The sequence below is a fragment of the Callospermophilus lateralis genome, chromosome 17 (assembly GCF_048772815.1).
Source record: "Callospermophilus lateralis isolate mCalLat2 chromosome 17, mCalLat2.hap1, whole genome shotgun sequence".
In the NCBI taxonomy this organism is placed as follows: Eukaryota; Metazoa; Chordata; class Mammalia; order Rodentia; family Sciuridae; genus Callospermophilus; species Callospermophilus lateralis.
Window position 1 is genome coordinate 34,526,076 of NC_135321.1, and position 22,095 is coordinate 34,548,170.

Consider the following 22,095-nt stretch of genomic DNA (forward strand, 5'->3'; position numbering starts at 1 on the left):
GTTCAGATGATCCCATGTCTGTGAGAAATAATAACCTCACACAATTTTAAGAGATCATATAGAAAACTCAGAAAAAGCTGGAGTAAAAATGAATAGCTATAAACTCCATCTCTATAGTAATTTCTTCACAACTCTTATCAAATTTCTTTCTTGGCAATTCCCCAAAGAACAGAAGTCCTTGCAAAAATTTTAGTTGTCTCATGACCTGTTAAGCCAAATAATACTTCTATCCAAATAATCCTTTTATGCTGCATCGGTTTTATGCTATATCAGTTCTAATATATTTTTAGCAAGTAATTTGGGGCAAGAACTCCTCTCAAAGCTGTTTCTTACTCTATCTTGCTAGAGTGCCAACCTTGCGTTTTGAACTGTGCAGAGTCAGCTCTAGCACTGCAGGTCCATAACAGTCAACAGTAAAATGCTGCCCTAAGCCAGAAAGAAAAGACCCATAAAGACAAAAAAAAAAAAAAAAAAAGTCTACTGGCTTCATGCTCACCTACCCACCACCAAAAACACCTGAGTTAACTCCCAAAACATTCTTTAATTGATTGCTCTTATTTTAAAATTTCCAAGCATCTTAGTGACAGCACTCAAAAAAGCATTCACATGTTGGAGAAACAGAAGCTGATAGTACACATATATATCCAAAAGGCAAGAAGTTTGTCCATAAAGCCGTCCTTCTGTATTAGTTCTGCTGCTTCACTTGCCCTGCCTGCCCCACCAAGTGACTCATACTTTCACACTGAACATTGTCTAAATGCATACAAAAAGCTAAGATGTCCAAGAGCATTAACATAAAAGCTGACACCACAGGCTTTACAATACAGATTAAGAGACTAAAGAAACAAATATTCAGAAAAATACAGAGACCACTTTAAAAACTAACATTGTGGTCTGATGTATTCAAAAGTACTGAAAAACTTGCATCTCAAGATCAACATTTGAGAATCAGAACTCTAAATTCATAAGCAACAGGATCTTTACAAAGACTTCTCTCCGTATCCAAGACAAGAAAACTAACCCTAGTCAGGTAGATAGCTTTCATATTAAAGCATTTGGAAGAGACAACCAGATTATAACATTTAACCCTGAAAGTTTTATTTTATTAACCTATTTTTATGGAGACGGACTCTATATCTAAAAGTGCAGATTTTTTTAAAACTTCCTTTGCCATTTGGGGGATGGAAAAGCATCCCTGATTTGTATATTAAAGCACAAGCATCTGTCCTACTGATGATATTCTAGGGAAGCACATTAGCATAAAATTTAACGATGTCAAATAAGTGGATGTGAAATAGGGACTGCGTAAAGACACTATTTCCAAGGCTGACAGAAACATCACTGTTTAGAAATGCAAATGAAACCATTATGTTCAATAATTATATGAAAATATGAACAGTTCAGCATGTTTTCCAGCCCTGATGGCGGTTAATGGGATGTACGCTTATGTAAATAACTACTATTAAAGCTAATGCTGAAAAAAACTAATAAATTCATACTAAAGCAACTGATTTAGTATGCTTTTAAACCCCAGCAGTGCTCACTTATTAGAAAAGAGTGCATTATTATGTTTAGAACTCATTACTGCTACAAGTCACTGCAACTCCATCAATTACCATGCATTAATGAAAATGGGACACATACAAAAAAAATTATTGCCTCTCAGCAGTTTTCTTTAAAGACAAAATCTAGGGGTATTACCATCATGGGGCCTTCTAGGGAACTCATCCACATGATAATCTTTATTACTAAAACAGTACTCCCAAAACTATCACCCTAGGGTATTTTGATGGGAAGAAAGAATAACCTTTCTGGAAAATTATTAATATTTTACAACATGATTAACCATTTAAACAACAGTAAGAAAAATTTTAATATTTGAATGGCATTTTTAAAAACTTTACTTACATATATTTAACACATGGTCCATTTTTTTAAAGGAAGGCTAAGAGACAAAAATACATAGTGGTAATTACAACAGTGTAGAGGATAGATGGCTTCATTCTAAGATACTGCTGATATAATAATTAAGTCCCACTCAGTTCTACACTATCTCTCAGTGAATTCTGTGTAACTATCAGATTGGATTCTTAAAAATAAGCCTTAAATTTCATTCTTGGACACAGTTAGACTTTCTTAAGATATGTTAAATATTTAGTATAAAATATTAAGAAGTAGAAAATTCTTCTTTCTTTAAAATTCCTGTTTAGCTAGTACCTAACAGTAAGGAAATGATGACAGAGTAGGAATTCAAATATAGAAATGTTTTTGCTCTCTAAATTGTGCTGTATATGTATAATAAGGATTATAATGCATTCCACTGTTGTCGTGTATTTAAAAAATAAATAAAAAAAGAAATGTCTTTGCTCTCACTCCACTTCTGTCAACTTTTACAATTTATTCTTTTTCTTTAATATATAAAATTTAACTGATCCTTCATCCTTTACCTAAGATTCAGGAAAACAGAAAACACTTCAGCACCTAAATATAAAATATATTTATGAAATCTCAGACATAGTCTTATTATATATAATGAATATATTTATTTGAAAATTATAACTATTACATCAATTCAATCATATGCAGTTTTATTTGTCTGCCAAGGTACTTTTATTGCAATTCAGATCCACTATCAGCAGGTGGTAGCACAGTGCCAGATTATGCACCTTCAGGAGTAAAATGTAAGTTTTCTCTAAAGGGTCAGAAGTTCTCTGATCAAGCAACTCTGTTTTAACAATTTATCCATTCAATGACTGAGTGCAAAATACTGTACTAGACTCTGTATACAATAGTGCACAAGACAGGAATGATGTCTTATGAGAGAAATAGATATAAATATATAATAAAATGTCAAATGCTACATATAATCAATGTCCACTCGTGATTTTAAAAAATAGGAGAAAGAAAACAACAACAAAAACCTTTAGCAAACTAGGAATAAGAGATTCTTCAAACAACAAAACGGGGATAGAAATTCTTCAAAATTAAAGAAAGGCTTTTATCAAACCAAAAATGCATATCTAATATCAAATTAGGATGAGATGCATATTTCCTCCTTAGATATGGAACATGACAGGATATTCTTTCTTATCACTTCTACTTAACACCTAACTGAACGTACTGTAATAAGGCAAGAAAAGAAATAAAGAATAGAAACAACTAAAACTTTTCACTTGCAGATTGACATGATTCCACATAAAATCCTAAGGAATTTGTCAAGCAACTTCTAAAATAATAAGTAAGAATTGAGTAAGGTCAAAAGACACAAAATCAATACATAAAAATCAATTATATTTCTAAATTCAATAATACAAAAATGAAATTAAAAACAAATTGAGAGCAAACTCTTCAAAATTAACAGACTGTCCGTCCAGAAGATCCTGCTGCCTAGAATGTACACACAGTGGCTAAAGCTTAGAATAGCATGATAGAAAAAGTGTGGCTCTCTAAAATTTATGGAGTCACCATACATGCCTAAAGTTGCTAAGAGGATATATTTTACATGGAAAAAAAAAACCACCCACACATATCTTGTTTTGATTACCATTACTTTTTGCATTCTTGTTACATACAGAGAAACCTAATCCTGACAGATTTATAAAACATTCTAATGTTGATTTTCAATCCAATCATAGCTTTTATCAGTTTTATTTCTCCATTATTTTTCCTTGAGCTCTCCTCTATGCTCTCTCAGAGCAGTATATGATGCTAAGATTCCTTAGCAATTCTTAGTCAACCTAACAAGAACTTCCTTACAACTGCTTCAAAAAATTTAAAGGATGCTTTTTTATCTTATTAAAAAACATTTTGCCTCAGAAGTTAGACTGTCTTTTCAAAAATTAGAAAGCTAGCCACTCTTTAGGCAATAGAAATCTGAGGGCTCTAAAGGTAAAAAGAAAAACTTCACATAGAACACACTGTCTAAAAAAATGTGCAAGATATTTCAAATATTTTTTGTATGTTGTAAACTTTTTTTAAGGCAAGAGAATACTTTGTAGAACCTCAATTAAAACTTGTGTGTTTTTGAAAAAATGTAACATATGTTACCTCATTTGATCATCTTGCTTGGTTAATAGTTATTAGCATGCTATGTACAATGAAATTAAGACTTGCAAAAGTTACTTTATCTTTTGAGTACCAAAAATATCTTTGAACCAATTTTGAGTAAAATGCACCAGAGAATATATTAACAATTTTTATAAATTTGTACTTTAACTACAACGCAGTTGAGAAAAGGCAGGCTTATTGATATTCGTATGATTCATCAGTGTAGAAATAACTGAGTAGGATGAAAAGAACAGAACACTTGGTGTCAAGAGAGACACTCTTAGCTAAGCAATTGGTCTGTTTCAGCTACCTCTCCTGACCTGTATCCTCATCTGTTAAATGAGGATAAGAGTATCTGCCTTACCTAATTTAGTCAGCTTATTAAAGATTAACAAAGGATATGTGAACATGATCTGTAAACAGAAAAGCAATTTATAAATGTCAGATGTCTAACTAACAGAAGTACTAGTAGAGTTCAAAGGGAACAAGGGATAAAAATAATTTGTTCTCTTGATGCCTCAAAATCACCAGAATGAGACTACTACATACTATATTGTAATACTGAAGTCCCTAAGATATATTTAGGTGGGTAGAATTCTAGACTTCTGTACATTTTCAGTTCTTAAGTGTTTTTATGTTTTTCTGTCAACTCTTCTGTCAGTTTCAATATTCTCACTAGAGCTCCATTCCCTTCTTCTAATTTTCTGCTTCTAAGCTACAATGGACTCAAAAACTAAATGCCAGACAATGAATTTATTAACCATATGACAGCTCTCATGTAAGGAAAGTGTATACAAAGGTGACCAGAGCAAATGAAGAGTACTTCTTTATATTCTTATTTCCTGGATGAGTTCCAGAAAAATGTAAATATAACTTACTCTCAAAGAGTAACTTAACCCCTAAAGGTTCTTATTGAAATAAAATTAAGTATGAAAAAATAATTATTTAAGTATATTGTTATTTTATTTTTATAAACATTTGGCATCAATTAGTCCCTGTAGTTAGCAATCATATCAAAATATTTTTAAAAGAACAAAAATAACTTTTAATTATGTAAGGACAACAACAAAAGAAACAATCGGTTCTTTCCTTAAGTATGCTTATTTCCCTGTAATATAAATGGAAAAAATTATTTAATGTTATTCTGAGTTAAAATGATATCCCAGGACAATATAAATAACAATGGTCCAAAACCAGCTAAATTTATACAGCACTATAGAGCAATACAACTCCTATAGCATTAAAGACAATTACTAGACTAATAAATAATATATTCTAGGGCTTGTTAAATAGAATAAAACAAAACAACTTCATCCAAGTACACAAAAATATTCTATCACTCAATGTTTAAATATAAACATTTTTAAAAAACAGCATTTACTCAAAACAAAAAGTCCAAAATCCATCAAAGGTGATACTGTTTTTGGCAACATATTTTGCTAAATAACATATTAGCAAACTACACTGTCAGACATCAATATACCCTTTCTTCTTCTATATTTTCTTTTACCTCTGGTCTTCTCCGTTTTAAGTGTAGATTTTTAATTAGCCCCAAACCATTTCAAAGACTAAAGGTGTTCTGCCTTTTCTTATGGAGGCCTAGTAAGAATCACTGAAAAGGGCTTATCCTTTCTCTTGAAGCCTGGGTTCTATGAAACTAATTTCTACTATGTTTCTCTTCTCTCTTACATCACTCTACCCATCCTGCGTTAAAAATCTACTCATGATGGTGGCAAATCATAACAGTTTGACTCCTAGAAGAAATGAGATGATTAGTTAAATAGAAAGCTTTGAATACTGCAGGACCAGTAATCACTTTTATATAATTAGATGAAATTCTTGTGCATTTCCTACTTTTACCACAGACATAATGAAACTTTTGGTTCAGTCTAAAACATTGCTTAAAAAATTGTTAGTTGCTATAAAATTCCTTCTTCCTACAGGAAGGTTTTTTAAAATGATTATGCATTGGGGCCAAAGATAAGAGCTTCAAATATCTTTAAACTTCAGAAAGAAAATGGAAACAAACCAGAAGGGAAATAAAAACACAAACTTCTCCATCAGTCTGGTTTCTGGGAGAGGAAATTAAATCTTGGTTTCTTTCTAATGAAGGACCAACAGGTGAAAGTAGTACTGGGAGGTTTTCCCTTCCATGTAGCTTAAAAGAAAAAGCAGAGAACAGTATCAGTTTCACCTTCCTACTAAGCCTCTAAGCAGCCCAAGTGCTTGCATAACATAATTAAAACCCTGGTGTCCAAAGGCACAAAATAGACAAACAGAGGGGTCAGTTATCTCATCCTTCATCCATATTAACGGTACTCAAAATTTAAAATTTTTACTTTTATTCAGTACCTACTGAGTAGAAGATACTGCTAGATTCTTTACACATATACTGTAAAGAATCTTTCAAAGTTCAACAGGTCTGCAAATAAGACATGATTAGCTATCTACGTGTTTTAGAAGCAAAAAAAAAAAAAAAAGACTCAGGGAAATTCAGTAACTTTTCCAAGGGGTCAGACAGCTAGTCAATGCAAAAATGGGATTTTGATTCTAAAGTACACAGAGCTTTCTTCATTGTCATTTTCCTTGCTATGCAAGTAAAAATAGTGAAGTCATCAAACATTAGACTTTACTTTCCTTGTGCAAGTTTTTGATACCACCATTGATCTGAGTTAGATATTCCAGAATTACAAGTTCAAATATTATCAATTTCTCTAATAGCTAAGTCTTATACAATTACATGCTAACATGTTTCAGAATTATCATTATTGACCATATTTCTCTTTAAGTGTCAGATTTATCTCTCCTTATATACTCATTCAGTGAGGCAAAAATCTACTTGGTTCATCAAACAGCTTGGCTTTGTAAATGACATATTCAGTTATATGATTCTGTCTTAAAACATAAGGTTTCTTTATTCAAAGATGAAAATTATCAAGAATTTTAATGTTTTAATAAACTCCAAATTTTCTGTATGAACAAATCCTTCAAAAGCCAGACTCTAATGAAAACATGTAAAACATCTTTGCTTTTGTCACCAAGGACTGGTCTATGTTTGATAGTTGATCAATAAATCAAGTTACAAGAACTTTAAAAAAAAACACATAAATCTGGTGAAACACATCTTTAAAATGCCAAAAATTACAATTCATGGATACAGTTCCTCATACTGAAATAGACTTTAAAATGAGCTGAAATTATCTGACTTCATGTATATGAAAGAGTTTGAATCATTCATGTATGATAGGTAAATGTATCTGTAGTTAAAATTATATTGTTTTAAATTACAACCTCGTTTTATGTTTCTAAGTTTTATAGAGTTTTATGTACTGTAAAATCATCTATATTAACCTTTGACAGGTTTATTCTGGTAAAAGATTTGTACCTGAGCAACCTACTTGGAATAAAAACCATGAATGCCACTGTTTTTATCATTCTTTCTTTCTCCCTTTTGTTTTTTAACAATAAAATTCTATACCATCTATCTTTGATGATTAAAAATATCTTAAAGCAGGGCAGGGGATTTGGCTTAGTGGTAGACTGCCTGCCTAGCATGTGCAAGGTCCTGGGTTCAATCCCCAATATCATTATATATATACATACACACACACACACACACACACACACACACACACACACACATACACACACCCCTATATATACATACATATTTATATGTATATGTGTGTGTTTATATATATATATATAAATCAATCTTAGAGCAATCACACAAACTAAACCAGTCTAACATTTATTTCAGTTCTCATTCCCAATAAAGACTACTCAAACTAACTCCCTTTTTATATGTGAAATAGGTCTAACTATGTCAAATGTCTCCTTGACTTTCATTTATGTGCCTTTTCTCTCCTTTTCTAGCTTAGACAAGAGATCAGGAGTCAGCAAGCTTTTTCTGTAGAGGATCATATAGTAAATATTTTACTATATGAGAGTCACAGGGTCTTTATTGAAACTATCTGTTGCAACTAGAACACAAAGGCAGTCATAGATCATATATGAGAGAAGGGTGTGGTCAGATTTAGTTGGTACCCTACTAGATTTGGCCCCCCAAGAGCAGTGTATTGACCCCTGAGATAAATCATGGGAAAACATGAAAGATCACCCAAGGTATCTTAACATTTAGCTTTCCAAAAGAAACCATTTCTAGCCATGCTGAGTTTAGACTGCCTCAGCACTGAAAAGCACTAATCTTGATCCAGAGAGTAATAAAGATAATAGTCTACTGAAATTATATTCTACTTTTCCAGCTAGTAAAGTAGAACAGAGTTTTCCTAACTATAAAACAAACAAGGACTCACTGTGTGACCAGGCTTTCTAAATTTTTATAAGTTTTAAAAAAGGAGCAGAGTCACAATTGCCAGGACCTCTCCTCTAATTTCTTTTCTTGCCTTAATGCTAATGTGATTCCTAGAATTGGAGCAAGTGTTAGAAAAAGCTAGAATTATAGATGTTAGCACTGAAAACTTTAAGCCGCCAAATCAATGCTAGAGGCCTTCTATCTCCAGAGTTGTTATTATATGAGAAAAAAAAAACAGGCCTCATATAAATTAAATTTCATTCCAAAAAAGGCATTCTTAACGTACTATTTCTTGAAAGTGCTAGGCAATGTGTGCTGTGAATTCTGACTAAACAGCATTTCTTTAACCTGGAGAGGAAAGTAGCAGGAAGAAGAACAATGTCTGGCCTGAGGGTTGCCTAGGGAAATACAATCAAAGTGGGAAAAGCAAAGACAAGGCCCTAGATAATTATTGAAATGCTAGAAATATGGGGGATGGGGAGGACCTTTAAAAGACTACTCCTTTAGAATTGTGGGGTCAATAAGCCTTATTAATGTTCTACTCAGCAAATCAAGTTGAATTTGAATTACATGAATTTCCTACATGCACACCCGCTATTTGAAAAATAGAGGGTCAGAACTCATTTTTAATGGTTACAGTCTTGTAGTTTTCAAACTAATTATTTTATCTTTATTCTTCCATTTCTCTGGTATTCACAAAGGCATACTTAGTGTCAATATATGACCATTTTGGACATTTGCAGAGTCTTTGAAATAATTACTAACAATCAAGTAAATGATGATACTGTCAATGAGGACAATGGTTCTTTCAAGCATTCACACACTAGTTTAGCTGGCAAATCCATCACCTTAACTTCAGGGACAGTCACTTCGTTTCTACATCAATGCCACTACATAAAACACCCAAAGATAAGTAATTCTACCTCCATAATGCCTCAATACATTGAAAATACACTTCAGAAATATTCTTATTTTAGCTCATATATCCCTTTAAGTACAACTTTTAACTTAAAATATGATTTCACTCTCTTACAAACAATGTAATGTGTATAAACACACACACACACACACACACACACACACACACACACCTACCTCTAACTCTAAATCCAAAAGTTTTCTGCTCTGTGAGAATTGTTTGGTGATTATATGCTGCAGTGTGAATATTTATCAATTATCTATACATTACAACAGACTTTTTTTTTTTTGAACGATTTCAGGGTAGAATTCCTTAAAACTATCAAAGCTTTATCGAGAAAGAATTCCAAATACAATGAGGTTCAGTCTCAATTACAGTACTGGAATGGAATTTAATAAAGTTCCAACACTACATTTTAATGCCCAAATTTCTTATTGTCTTTTTTAGTTGACAAATATGTGCTTCGCAGCATAATAACAGCAGCCGAACAGCTGGGTGGCCTTATCAAGCACAAAGGCAGCAATAGCACATGCTGTTTAGTGTCGTTCTGATTGCCTGAAAATGGCAGCACATGCAGATTTATTCCCTGTTATAAATTAGAGCAATTATTTCTCTCAAGTTTACATTTTCTTCATCAAAGAGTCAAACTTTCTGCACATTAAAAAAGAGGACTTTCAAAAAGGATATCTTCCCTTTCTTTGATGATCAGTTCATTCTGTTCTTCTAACTGCCTGATCTTCTTCTCAAATGATTCTTGTTCAGCTTTTAGTCGTTCTTCTGTCACTTCCTTTTCTTCACTTACTCTGAAAGAAATAAGGAAAAAAAGAAAAACCCATCAGAATACAAAATATGTGCCTACAGCAGCAGTTTACCAAAACTTAATTTCTTCCAAAGGTGTGCTGAATTCTTCAGGGTTGCTCTGTGTTTTTGACTTTTAAATTACTCTCTCATAAAGCAATCTTCTTCACCTTTGTTACAAAATATGTTTGTTATTTTTACTTCAAGAATGTTTCTAGACAGACATCATGGCACACGCCTGTAATCCTAGGTATTCAGGAAGCTGAGCAGGAAAAATCTCAAGTTCGAGGTCAGATCCTATCTCAAAAAAAAAAAAAAGGATGAAAATGTAGCTCAGTGATAGAATGTCCCAGGCTTCAATCCCTAGTATCGCAAATAATTCAAGCACAAAAATAGAAAAAAGAATGTTTCTAATCATAAGAAACGCCTTAGATATGTAAAGTCCTACAAAAACACAAGTGCTAAATTATAATCCAGGACAGAAAAATGCTCCAATTTTTAAAACACAGGTTTCATTTTTTTTATTGCCAAAATTTTTACCAATTTGTTTTGATTTAGTTTTCACACTTTTATTTAAATCCTGTCAATGAAATAGAAAACATATGTCTTAAATATTTTACTAAATATATACAAGCAATCATTTTTCCCCCCCGGGCACTGATGCCCTGCATTCCTTGTAAGCATATAAATAATTGGACTGAAGTAAAAAGATGGCATTAGCATAAGGGAAGGTTTGCAACAGTCTTATTCTTAGTCCAGAAAAGTGATCAAAGAAATCTGTCATTAATGTTTAACTTCGAAAAATATTTGAACTTAATCAGACCAAAAAAGGATGGCTTCTGATGAGATACCATAGAGGGGAAAAAAAAAATCTTTAAAAAAAAAATAACTAACCAATATAAGACTTACAATTCACCAAAGTGTATGAAGGACCAATCCTGATTTTCATGCTATGCTTTCTACAGAGATGTTGACCCTGAATTCCTCTGTTACTGGTACTTATTTCAATAAAAAGGATATAACACAATTATCCTACAAGATCACACAGGGAGAGGTGGAAGTAAAATCCATGAGGAATCTAAAAATTTTCTTTTGGTTACTAAATATAATTCTTTCAGACTCAACTCTAAGAACAACTTCTGAATAACATGAATCCAACAGGCTTTCTTATTTACTTGCCCTCTGACAAAGACATTCAGATAAATGAATGAAAATTTGAATTTTGGATGTTCTACAGTTTATTGTATCTTATCTTTGAAATAATGTGTGAAAGTACATAACACACACTAGTGCTCAATAAATAGATTAACTTCTCCTGGCTCATCATGACATTCATTTGCCTAAGCTATGTTATTTATGGTTAAATACTACTAGGCCCATGAATGGAACCCAGGCCCCTTTTTTTAATAGGGTAATCTCTAAAACTGATGTATTTACAAGGAATCCAGACAACAAAACAAATATATACATATGAGAGGATTTATACTCTGTTTTCAAGTTATCCTGACTTCTTTGTTCAGATCTCTTCATAACGCCTTCCCTTTTTTTTGTCATTATTCTCAAGTACACTTGTTCTAAAATTTTTCACAGCAATTTTGACAAAGTTTGCTTATCTCTCTGAACATCTTTTTTCTAAAAAGAGAAAGAGAAAGAGAGAGAAAGAGAGAGAGAGAGAGAGACTTTCAATATTTATTTTTTAGTTTTCAGCGGACACAACATCTTTGTTTGTATGTGGTACTGAGGATCTAACCCGGGCCGCATGCATGCCAGGCGAGCGCGCTACCACTTGAGCCACATCCCCAGCCGTCTCTGAACATCTTTATTGTCATTTATAAAGGAAAAAAGTCAGACTAAACAATTCTAAAAACCCTTTCCATCTAAAGTTCTAGAATTTCCTTCACTATATTTTAAATTAACCTGTTCTGCATATATATTCTTTAAAAATATGAAAAGTATTTGTAAAACAGTTAAGAAAGAAGTTACCAAAAAAATAAATAAATAAATAAATAAATAAAAAGAAGTTATCAAATATTTGGTCAAAGTTAAGGCATATAATACTATAATCTATGCAAAAACTACATTCCATAGGATAAGAGAAGTAGATATATTAAAAAGTATAAAGATGTGAAATTTGGCATGCAGATAAATATAAAACAAAGGAAGTGATAAATCTGTAGGATTCTACAGGAAACAAAGATGAAATAAATGTTATTTAAAGAAAGAATAAATACTGTCAAGGTGAGGAAATACATGGCAAAATCTCTCTCTGCTTGGATTGGTAAAATCTTGAAGACATAACTGAAAAGAAAACATTTCACTGTATTTACTTAAAAATACTCACTGAATATGTACTATAGGAAAATTTAATCACAATAACTTTACTCAATACAAGGTATCTGAAAGGGAACTAAACAAGGGCTCTCAGTAGTTTCAATATCATTCATTAAAAGCCATATAGATATGAAGAGTACCCACAGATTTGTTTCTTCACCAAGTGATGCTACAGGGCCATAAAAAAAAAGGTAGACTACTAAATTTACCTAAACATTAACCTAAATGAAGATATTAATCTAATGCAGAGATCTCTAGCATTTCTCAGCTCAAAATATACAGGTATACCCCAAAATTGTCTCACTCACATTGGTGAACCTGAAGAAGATCCATAAAAATATCTAAGGATCAATGCTCTAAGGCAAAAAAAAAAAAAAAAAATGCTTGTACTGGTATATTCCATAATGCCAGAGTTTGTGATGAGCTTTTCCTAAAGTTTAAAGTGCTTTGTTTAGATAAAATCACTCTTTTCCAAATTTAGTTTCTGAAGTATGTTTGAAATATTTGCTACTATACTATTAAACAGGGCTTTTAAAAAAATCTTTTACACTGCTGTGATTAGACTATCCTTTAGTAACTATTATGCTCTGAAAGGCTATAAAATTAACAAGCTGTGTTAAGAACAAAGGGTAACACTTTTTCTAGGTCTATCTAAAGATATGCATGGCTTCTTTGCAGTCCATTAGCACAGTTAATATGAGCAAGTATATTAATACAGACTTTAAAGGTAGAGATTCTGCCAGTAAAGCAAACTCAAGATTTGATTGTCTGCTCTGGAATCTGTCTTCTTGTTTCATTTACGTTCAATAATATTTGAAATAACGTACATACACCAGAAAACATTTGGTATCATGATCTACAATTTTCATCTAAGTATTTGGAGAACATAAAGTAACATAAAAAGGACCTTAGCCTCACCTCACTTAAGAATACAGCAATGTTTGTTAGCAAAATGAGAATCTAAATGCAATAAAGGGAATTATTTGTCTAATAGGATAAAAAAGGTTAAAATTCTAAACAGGACGATATGTACAGTGTTGGTTTTTCAATTATTTATAAGGAGGACAATAACCTATCCATAAAACAAAAATCACCATCACCATCATTTATTTAATACCTCAGACTATTTCTCAAAGAATTCCATAAAATCTATTCTTATGTAACAAGAGAATTCATACCCTTTCAGTTAGACAGTGGATCTGAAAATTGTGCCAAAAGTACTTAATTTCTTTTGAAGTCCTACATTTTACTTTAAAAATTCCTGTACATTTTAAATGTCTTTCCATGAAACAGTCTTGTCTATTTTAATATAAAAAGTTTCCACACACACACACACACACACACACCTAGTTTCTATCCCAGAGAGAACTGCTGCTGTAGCCCACCTAGGGATCAACAAGATTAAGTGTCTTCCCCCAAAATATCTCCTACTTGGGCATGTTGGTTGCATTTTGGAAATTATGAATATCAATGTAGTAATAAGATTTGGAGAAGGAAGAAACAGATTTCACAAGTATTTCTTTTTTTAAATTAATTTTTATTGTTGGTTGTTCAAAACATTACATAGTTCTTGATATATCATATTTCACACTTTGGTTCAAGTGGATATGAACTCCCATTTTTACCCCGTATACAGATTGCAGAATCACATCAGTTGCACATCCATTGATTTACATATTGCCATACTAGTGTCTGTTGTATTCTGCTGCCTTTCCTATCCTCTACTATCCCCCCTCCCCCCCTCCCCTCCCCTCTTCTCTCTCTACCCCCTCTACTGTAATTCATTGTCACAAGTATTTCTAGCAAGCAGAAAGGGGCATATTCCTTCCGAGCAAGGGTAACTGCATGGTGGGGGAAAAAATGAAGACATTTAAACATTAAAAAAATATTTCAATGCAATCATCTTAACTCCCTCTGGATGAATTTCAACATTTGGTTGTTATTTAAAGTGTGCTGTGTAAGACTGGAAGACGCCGTACCACACGACACAGATCACCAAAGAGGTTTCTGCTTTATTACAAAAGGCTGTGTGTTTATATAGGTCTAAGGAGAGGTCGAAGGGCTGAGGTAGATAACAGGTCGCCGGTTTATTGGCAAGCTCTTCCATATGTCAGTTCTGGAGCTCAAGAAGTTAATTCTAATTGGGGCTAAGGCTTCCCACAAACAGGGTTTGAACATTGGCGCCAGTGAAAGAAACAAAGAGGAGAAAGAGGGTCATTAGACACCATGCTGCTGCCCATTATATGTTTTCCCAACATACTGCCTAAATGTATCAGGCGATTTCAGAGATCAAAGATCCAGTGATCCATGCTCAAAAGGGTCATAAGAATTACAAGCCACTATCTCTTAAAGATTATACATCATGACCAATTGGGATTTATTCCAGGAATTCATAATTGGTTCAACATCTAAAAATTAATTAATGTAAGATAACCTATCAACAGAATTTTTTAAATGATCATCTAAATAGATATACAAAAACATTTGAAAAAAATCTAATAGCAATTCAATATCTTTTAAAAAAACAAAGTTCAATAATAGAAAGAAGGAAACTTCCTCAACCTGAGAAAGTCCATCTATTAAAAAAATCCATCCCTAACATCATACTTAACAATGAAAATTTGAATGTTTTCTCATTGTGTGCAAGAACAAGAAAAGTATGGCTGCTTTTACCACTTTGATTCAACATAGTATCAAATAATACTCAAGGCAATAGGAAATAAATAAAAAGAAAGGCACTCAGATTCTAAAGGAGGAAATAAAATCATCTCTTTTTCCCACAATATGATTCTGTATAGAAAAAAAAACTTAGAACCAAAAAGGAATGAAGAAAATAACTTCAAGAAAATAACTTCAAGAAGAGTAAGACATAAAGGGATAAATTCAATGGAAGCTCAAGACTTATATCAGAAAACTACAAATCATGGTTGAAAGAAATTAAGACCTAAATTAATGAAAACCATGTTTATTGTTACATGACTTAAAATTGTTAAGATGGAAGTGCCTGAACTGATGTACAGATTTAATGGAAACAATCTTAATGACCTTCTCTGCAGAAGTTTGTCCTAAAATTTACATAGAAATGAAAGGGAATACCTAAAATATTCTTGAAAACAAGCAGAACAAAGATGGAATACATACAATTCCCAATTTTGGAACTTACTAGATAACTACATTAATCAAAACACTGAGGTGTTGATGTGAACACAAGACATATAGGTCAATAGAACAGAATGCACAGTCAAAAAAATCCTTCACATTTATAGCAAATTGATTTTCAATTGGGGCACCAAGAAAATGGAAGGATGAAAGAAAAAATAGCAGTCTTTTCTACAAATAGTGCTGGGATAACTTCATATCCACATGTAAAAGAATGAAGTGAGTATTTATTTTATGACATATACAAAAATTTAGTCTAAATTGGATCAAAACCAAAATATTAAGAGCTAAAATAATAAACTCTTAGAAGAAAATACAAGCATAAACCTTTAAAACCCTGGATTGGACATGGTTTCTTAAAATACACTAATAACACAAATAACAGGAGAAAAATAGATAAATTGAACTGTATCAAAACTTATACTCTAAATGATGCTAATCAAAAGAAAAAGGAAAAAAACCATGCATAAAATGAGATAAAATATTTGTAATTAAGAGATCTAATTGTATATGAATATATTTTTTAAAAAACTCTAGGAACTCAATAATTAAAAGATAACTCAATTTAAAATAATATGGATAGATATTTCTCCAATGTAGATTCCCAAATGGCAAACAAACACATAAAATGATGTTCAACATCATTAGGTAAATGAAAATTAAACCCACAATTAGATATGACTGCATACCTATTAGGATGGCTAAAACAAAAAAGACAAAAACAAATGTTACTTGAAGCTATGGAAAATATGGAACCTAATACACTGCTGTTAAGAATGTAACTTGGTATATCCCTTTTAGAAAACATTCTGGCAATTGCTCAAAAAGGTAAACAAAGTTATCACATGACCAGCTCATAGGTATACATCTTACAGGAATGAAAATACCTATGTTCAGAAAAACTTGTACATGTATGTTCACAGCAGCATTTCCTGTAATAAGCTGAAAGTAAAATAACCCAAATGTCTACTATAGATGAATAGATTTTTTAAATATAGCATTGTCCATATAATGAAATATTATTTAGCAATAAACTGAAATAAGGTACTGATACATGCTATATATCACAAGGATAAACCTTGAAATAACTATGCTATGTTTAAAAAAAATTGAATTAGTTTAAAAAGACCATATATTGTATTCATTCCATTTATAAGCAATTTCCAGAACAGATAAAGTAGTTACCTATAGCTGTAAAAGGCTGGCAGAAAGTGGGGAGTCACTGCTAACGTGATGAGACAGAAGTCTTGACTATAGTGACTCCAATTTGTGAAACAGCCATGCCAAGTAGAAAGGTCATGACGGGGGCAAGTTGTTTTTCCTTTTGTTGTGGAAACCCTCAAGAACATGGAACTATCTAACTGGGCTCTTTTTCTATAACTGGGGTAACTGGGCTCTGTTTCTGTAACTGGGGTAACTGGGCTTATTCTGATTGGTTAAGCCTCCCACCACCTGACTGCAACCTCCTGCTTCTGTGACTTGGCTTACTTGCATTGGCTAAACCCCCTAACGTCCCCTTTGTGTGTGTGTGTGTGTGTGTGTGTGTGTGTGTGTGTTTTGGCTTAAATACGAGGCCAAACTGAAGGAGGTGCACCAATCTGACCATCATCTTGCTTTTAAAGAGTAGAGTGTCCGCCACTGGCCAGCAATAAAGGCTTAATTGGAATGGCAATGTGTGGTCTGAGAGTTATTTGAGGGCCTCAGTATGGTAAAACACTAATGTGCATAGGGTTTCATTTTGAACATTGAACTACATACATACAATATTCCTACTAAGGAATGATTTTCTTGTTTCCCTTTAAGTATAAGTGGATAAAAACTCTAAGAATTTTAAGATAAAAAGTAGAATGCATAAATTTCCTATACAATTAATATGATACATTAAGATATTAAAAACTGGAAATGACAAAATGAATTTGAATATAGAGAAAAAGATTAGATATAGATATAACTGAGCAAGATACATACGGTTTTTTAAATCTTGAGAATAGGTCACAATTTTAAGGAACAAAACATAGGAGGTACTAGTATGATATACAAAACTAAAGTCAATTAAACATCTGATTATTTAAACACATTTAAATTGCCCCCCAAAAATTAAATTCACTGATTAAAGTTACTATTTACTCTTTCTCTTTCAGTTCAGGTAATATTCATTTTATGAAGTTGCCATAATCTTAATACCAAAATTTAATAAGGATATTATGGGAGGAGAACATTATAGTCCAATTTATCTAATAAATGTAACTTAAAAATCCTTTAAAAAGAACATCAGCTACCCACTATTGAAGTAGAAGAAATAAGGATTAGACAAAAAGTAAGGCTAAGAAAACAGAATTTTAATTTAAAAGTTCCACATACTTTTCCAGGCCTGTCTTTCCCTAAGCCTATCTCCCTTCCAGGCCTGTTACTCCCAAATTTCTGGATAATCTATAAATCTACTTGTGCACTATTAATTAACCACCCAATAAATAGATTATGCAAAGACAGATGCTATACCTTGAGGATTCTATAAATTAAGTGACTTTCCAGAACTATCTGTCAATCAGATAACAAAGACCACATCAGACTAAGAATCCTGAGATTTGACCAGATGACCAGAAACTGTCTTGAGATATCACCAGAAAAATATTACCAGACTGATAACATTCTTACATTCTTTCCCATACCCACCCAACACCAAGTTTTCTTTAAAAGAAGAGATTGGGACGTTAGGGAAGATGGCCGCGAAGGGAGTGCAGTAACTCCGTGTACTGCATCACTGTGAGGGAAAATGACGAGTTAGAACGGCTAAAAGCTATCTTGTTAGGAATTTCCAGCAAAAGTGGGGTGCTCCAAAACCTAGTGGAAGGATTTTCATTGCACAAGGATCAGCTTCGGGGGCTCAAACACGAGCGATCTGTCCGTACGGAGGGTCACGCTGCTTGCTCGGCAGATCGCCCCGCGGCTGGAGTCTGCGGCACGCGCTGGGAAACGACGGGCTGGTGGCGCAGAGATACAGCGATGCTGATTCTGCGGGCTCCTGCCAGCTAGGCATTTGCTGAGCTCGGAGCTGAATTCTGGGTTGGAGACGGGGGAAGGAAACGGTCGAGTTCGGTTCTCCACACCGGTCAGACCACGGAGGAAGCCAGCGGCCACCATTTTGGAGAGCTGACGTCACCATCCTTGTTTTCGACTGATCGCAGCTCTTTCAGCTATAGAACAGGTAATTTCAGGCTGACAATTGTCTGCGTCTCGCAGACAAATTGCTCAGACTTAGTGCTAAATAACCCGCGGAAACTGCTTCTTGGAGCCTGCTCCTGTCGGAGCATGCACCAAGTCCGGAGAGGCCGAAATCTGGCTCCCAGAACTGCTCTGGCCCAGGGATAAAGAACCCGCGGAAACGGTTTCTCGGTCCGGGTCCTGCTGAATACTGTGGAGGCCAGAGGGGCGGAGCAGAGCCGCCGCCGGAGCCCGGAACAGGCCCAGCGACCCGCCGGCGTGGTGTCGCGTCGCCACGGCTAGAGCGGGGGCCAAACAGAGCTGCCGCCCGTGCCCGGAACAGGTCCAGCGACCTACCTGTGTGGTAGTCAAGACACCGCATTTGGAGTAGGGGCAAAGCAGATCCTCCACCCGCGTCCGCAAGGTAGGTAGGCCTGTGACAGACTGGCAGAACAGGCCCAGCGGCCTGCCGGCGTGGTAGACACGTCACACCACTTGGGGGAGGGGCAGAGCAGAGCCGCTCCCCGAGCCCGGATCAGGCCCAGAGGCCCGCCAGCGTGGCAGTCACATCACCCCATTTGGAGTAGGGGCAGAGCAGAGCCGCCGCCCAAGCCTGCAAGGTAGACAGACTTGCGACCGACAGGCGGAACAGGCCCAGCGGTCTACTGATGTGGTAGACACGTCACACAAATTGGAGGAGGGGCAGAGCTGAGCTGCCTCCCGAGTCCACTAGGTAGGCAGACCTGCGACTGACCGGCGGATCAGGCCCAGCAGCCTGCTGGTGTGATAGACACATCACCCGTCACCCCAATTGGAGTAGGGGCAGAGCAGAGCCTTCGCTCGTGGTCGGAGCAGGCCCAGCGGCCCGACAGCGTGGTCGTCACGTCAACCCAATTGGAGCAGGGACAGAGCAGAGCCGCCACCCGCGCCCGGAACAGGTCCAGCGAGCTGCCGGCGTGGTAGCCAAGACACCCCAATTGGAGTAGGGGCAGAGCAGATCCTCCACCCGCGCCCGCAAGGTAGGCAGGCCTGTGACAGACTGGCGGAACAGGCCCAGCGGCCTGCAGGCGTGAGAGACACGTCACACCACTTGGGGGAGGGGCAGAGCAGAGCCGCTCCCCGAGCCCGGATCAGGCCCAGCGGCCCGCCGGCGTGGCAGTCTCATCACCCCATTTGGAGTAGGGGCAGAGCAGAGCCGCCGCCCGAGCCTGCAAGGTAGACAGACTTGCAACCGACAGGCGGAACAGGCCCAGCGGTCTACTGGTGTGGTAGACACGTCACACCAATTGGAGGAGGGGCAGAGCAGAGCCACCTCCCGAGTCCGCAAGGTAGGCAGACCTGCGACCTACCGGCGAATCAGGCCCAGCGGCCTGCTGGTGTGGTAGACACATCACCCGTCACGCCAATTGGAGTAGGGGCAGAGCAGAGCCTTCGCCCGCGGTAGGAGCAGGCCCAGTGGCCCGACACCGTGGTAGTCACGTCAACCCAATTGGAGCAGGGACAGAGCAGAGCCGCCACCGCGCCCGGAACAGGTCCAGCGACCTGCCGGTGTGGTAGTCACGACACCCCAATTGGAGTAGGGGCAGAGCAGATCCTCCACCCGCGCCCGCAAGGTAGGCAGGCCTGTGACAGACTGGCGGAACAGACCCAGCGGCCTGCCGGCGTGATAGACACGTCACACCACCTGGGGGAGGGGCAGAGCAGAGCCGCTTCCTGAGCCTGGATCAGGCCCAGCGGCCCGCCAGCGTGGCAGTCACATCATCCCATTTGGAGTAGGGTCAGAGCAGAGCCGCAGCCCACGCCCAAAACAGGCCCAGAGACCTGCCGGCGGGGTAGTCACGACACCCCAATTGGAGAAGGGGCAGAGCAGAGCCGCCGCCCGCGCCTGCAAAGTAGTCAGATCTGCGACTGACTGGCAGAACAGGCCCAGGGGTTCGCGGACGTGGTAGACACGTCACCCTGACTGAAGTAGGGGCAGAGCAGAGCCGCTGCCTGCGCCTGGAACAGGCCCAGAGGCCCGCCGGCATGGTAGTTACGTCACCCCAATTGGAGTAGGGGTAGAGCAGAGCTGCCGCCCACGCCCAGAACAGGCCCAGCGACCCGCAGGCATGGTAGTCATGACACCCCAATTGGAGTAGGAGCAGAGCAGAGCCGCCGCCCGCGCCTGCAAGGTAGCCAGATCCGCGACTGACTGGCAGAACAGGCCCAGGGGTTCGCGGACGTGGTAGACACGTGACACCAATTGGAGGAGGGGCAGAGCAGAGCCGCTGCCCGCGCCTCCAAGGTAGGCAGACCTGTGACCGACCGGCAGAACAGTCCCAGCGGCCCGCCAGCGTGGTAGACAGATCACCCCAATTGGAGGAGGAGCAGAGATGCCGCCCGCCCATGCAAGGGAGACTTTTCAACTATACAAGAGCAATATAAATATATAGGGGGAAAATTTCAAAAACACAACAGTTTCACCAAGCAGAAAGAAACACAAGCAATATGAAAAGACAAGGAAAGAAAGGACCACAAGCAATGCAGGTCAACTCAACTTTAGAAGAGGTAATAGCTGCAGCAGATGGAATGTCAGATAAAGAATTCAGGATATACATGCTGCAGATGATCTGGAGTCTCAAGGAAGACATTAGACAGCAAAATCAGACAATGAAAGATCACTTCGACCACTTCGACAATGTATTACATAAACAAATCCAAGAAGCAAAAGATCAACTATACAGGGAGATAGAGGTAATAAAAAACAAACAAACAGAAATCCTAGAAATGCAGGAAGCAATAAACCAACTTAAAAACTCAATTGAGAATACTACCAGCAGAGTAGAACACTTAGAAGATAGAAGATCAGACAATGAAGACAAAGTATTTCAACTTGAAAAGAACATAGACAGCTCAGCAAAACTGCTAAGAAACCATGAGCAGAACATCCAAGAAATATGGGATAATATAAAGAGACCAAACTTAAGAGTCATTGGGATACAGGAAGGTATAGAGGTCCAAACCAAAGGAATGAGCAACCTATTCAATGAAATAATACGAGAAAACTTCCCAGACTTGAAGAATGAGACAGAATCCCAAATCCTAGAAGCATATAGGACGCCGAATGTGCAAAATCATAAGAGATCCACACCTAGACACATTATAATGAAGATGCCCAACATACAGAATAAGGAGAGAATTTTAAAAGCTACAAGAGAAAGGAAGCAGATTACATTTAGGGGTAAACCAATCAGGATAACAGCTGATCTTTCAACACAGACTCTGAAAGCTAGAAGATCCTGGAATAACATATTTCAAACACTGAAAGAAAATGGGTTCCAACCAA

The 22,095-nt window shown here is 36.6% G+C and overlaps 1 protein-coding gene across 5 annotated transcripts in view; it reads right to left on the reverse strand.

The window, feature by feature from the left end:
• Positions 1–22,095, reverse strand: part of Kiaa1328 (KIAA1328 ortholog) — a 249,069-nt gene that overhangs the window by 196,123 nt on the left and 30,851 nt on the right. For all 5 annotated transcript variants that reach the window (XM_076836586.2, XM_076836585.2, XM_076836589.2 and 2 more), the window contains one exon: positions 9,969–10,084. In XM_076836586.2, the coding sequence (XP_076692701.2) occupies positions 9,969–10,084 (116 nt within the window). The remainder of the gene's footprint in view (positions 1–9,968; positions 10,085–22,095) is intronic.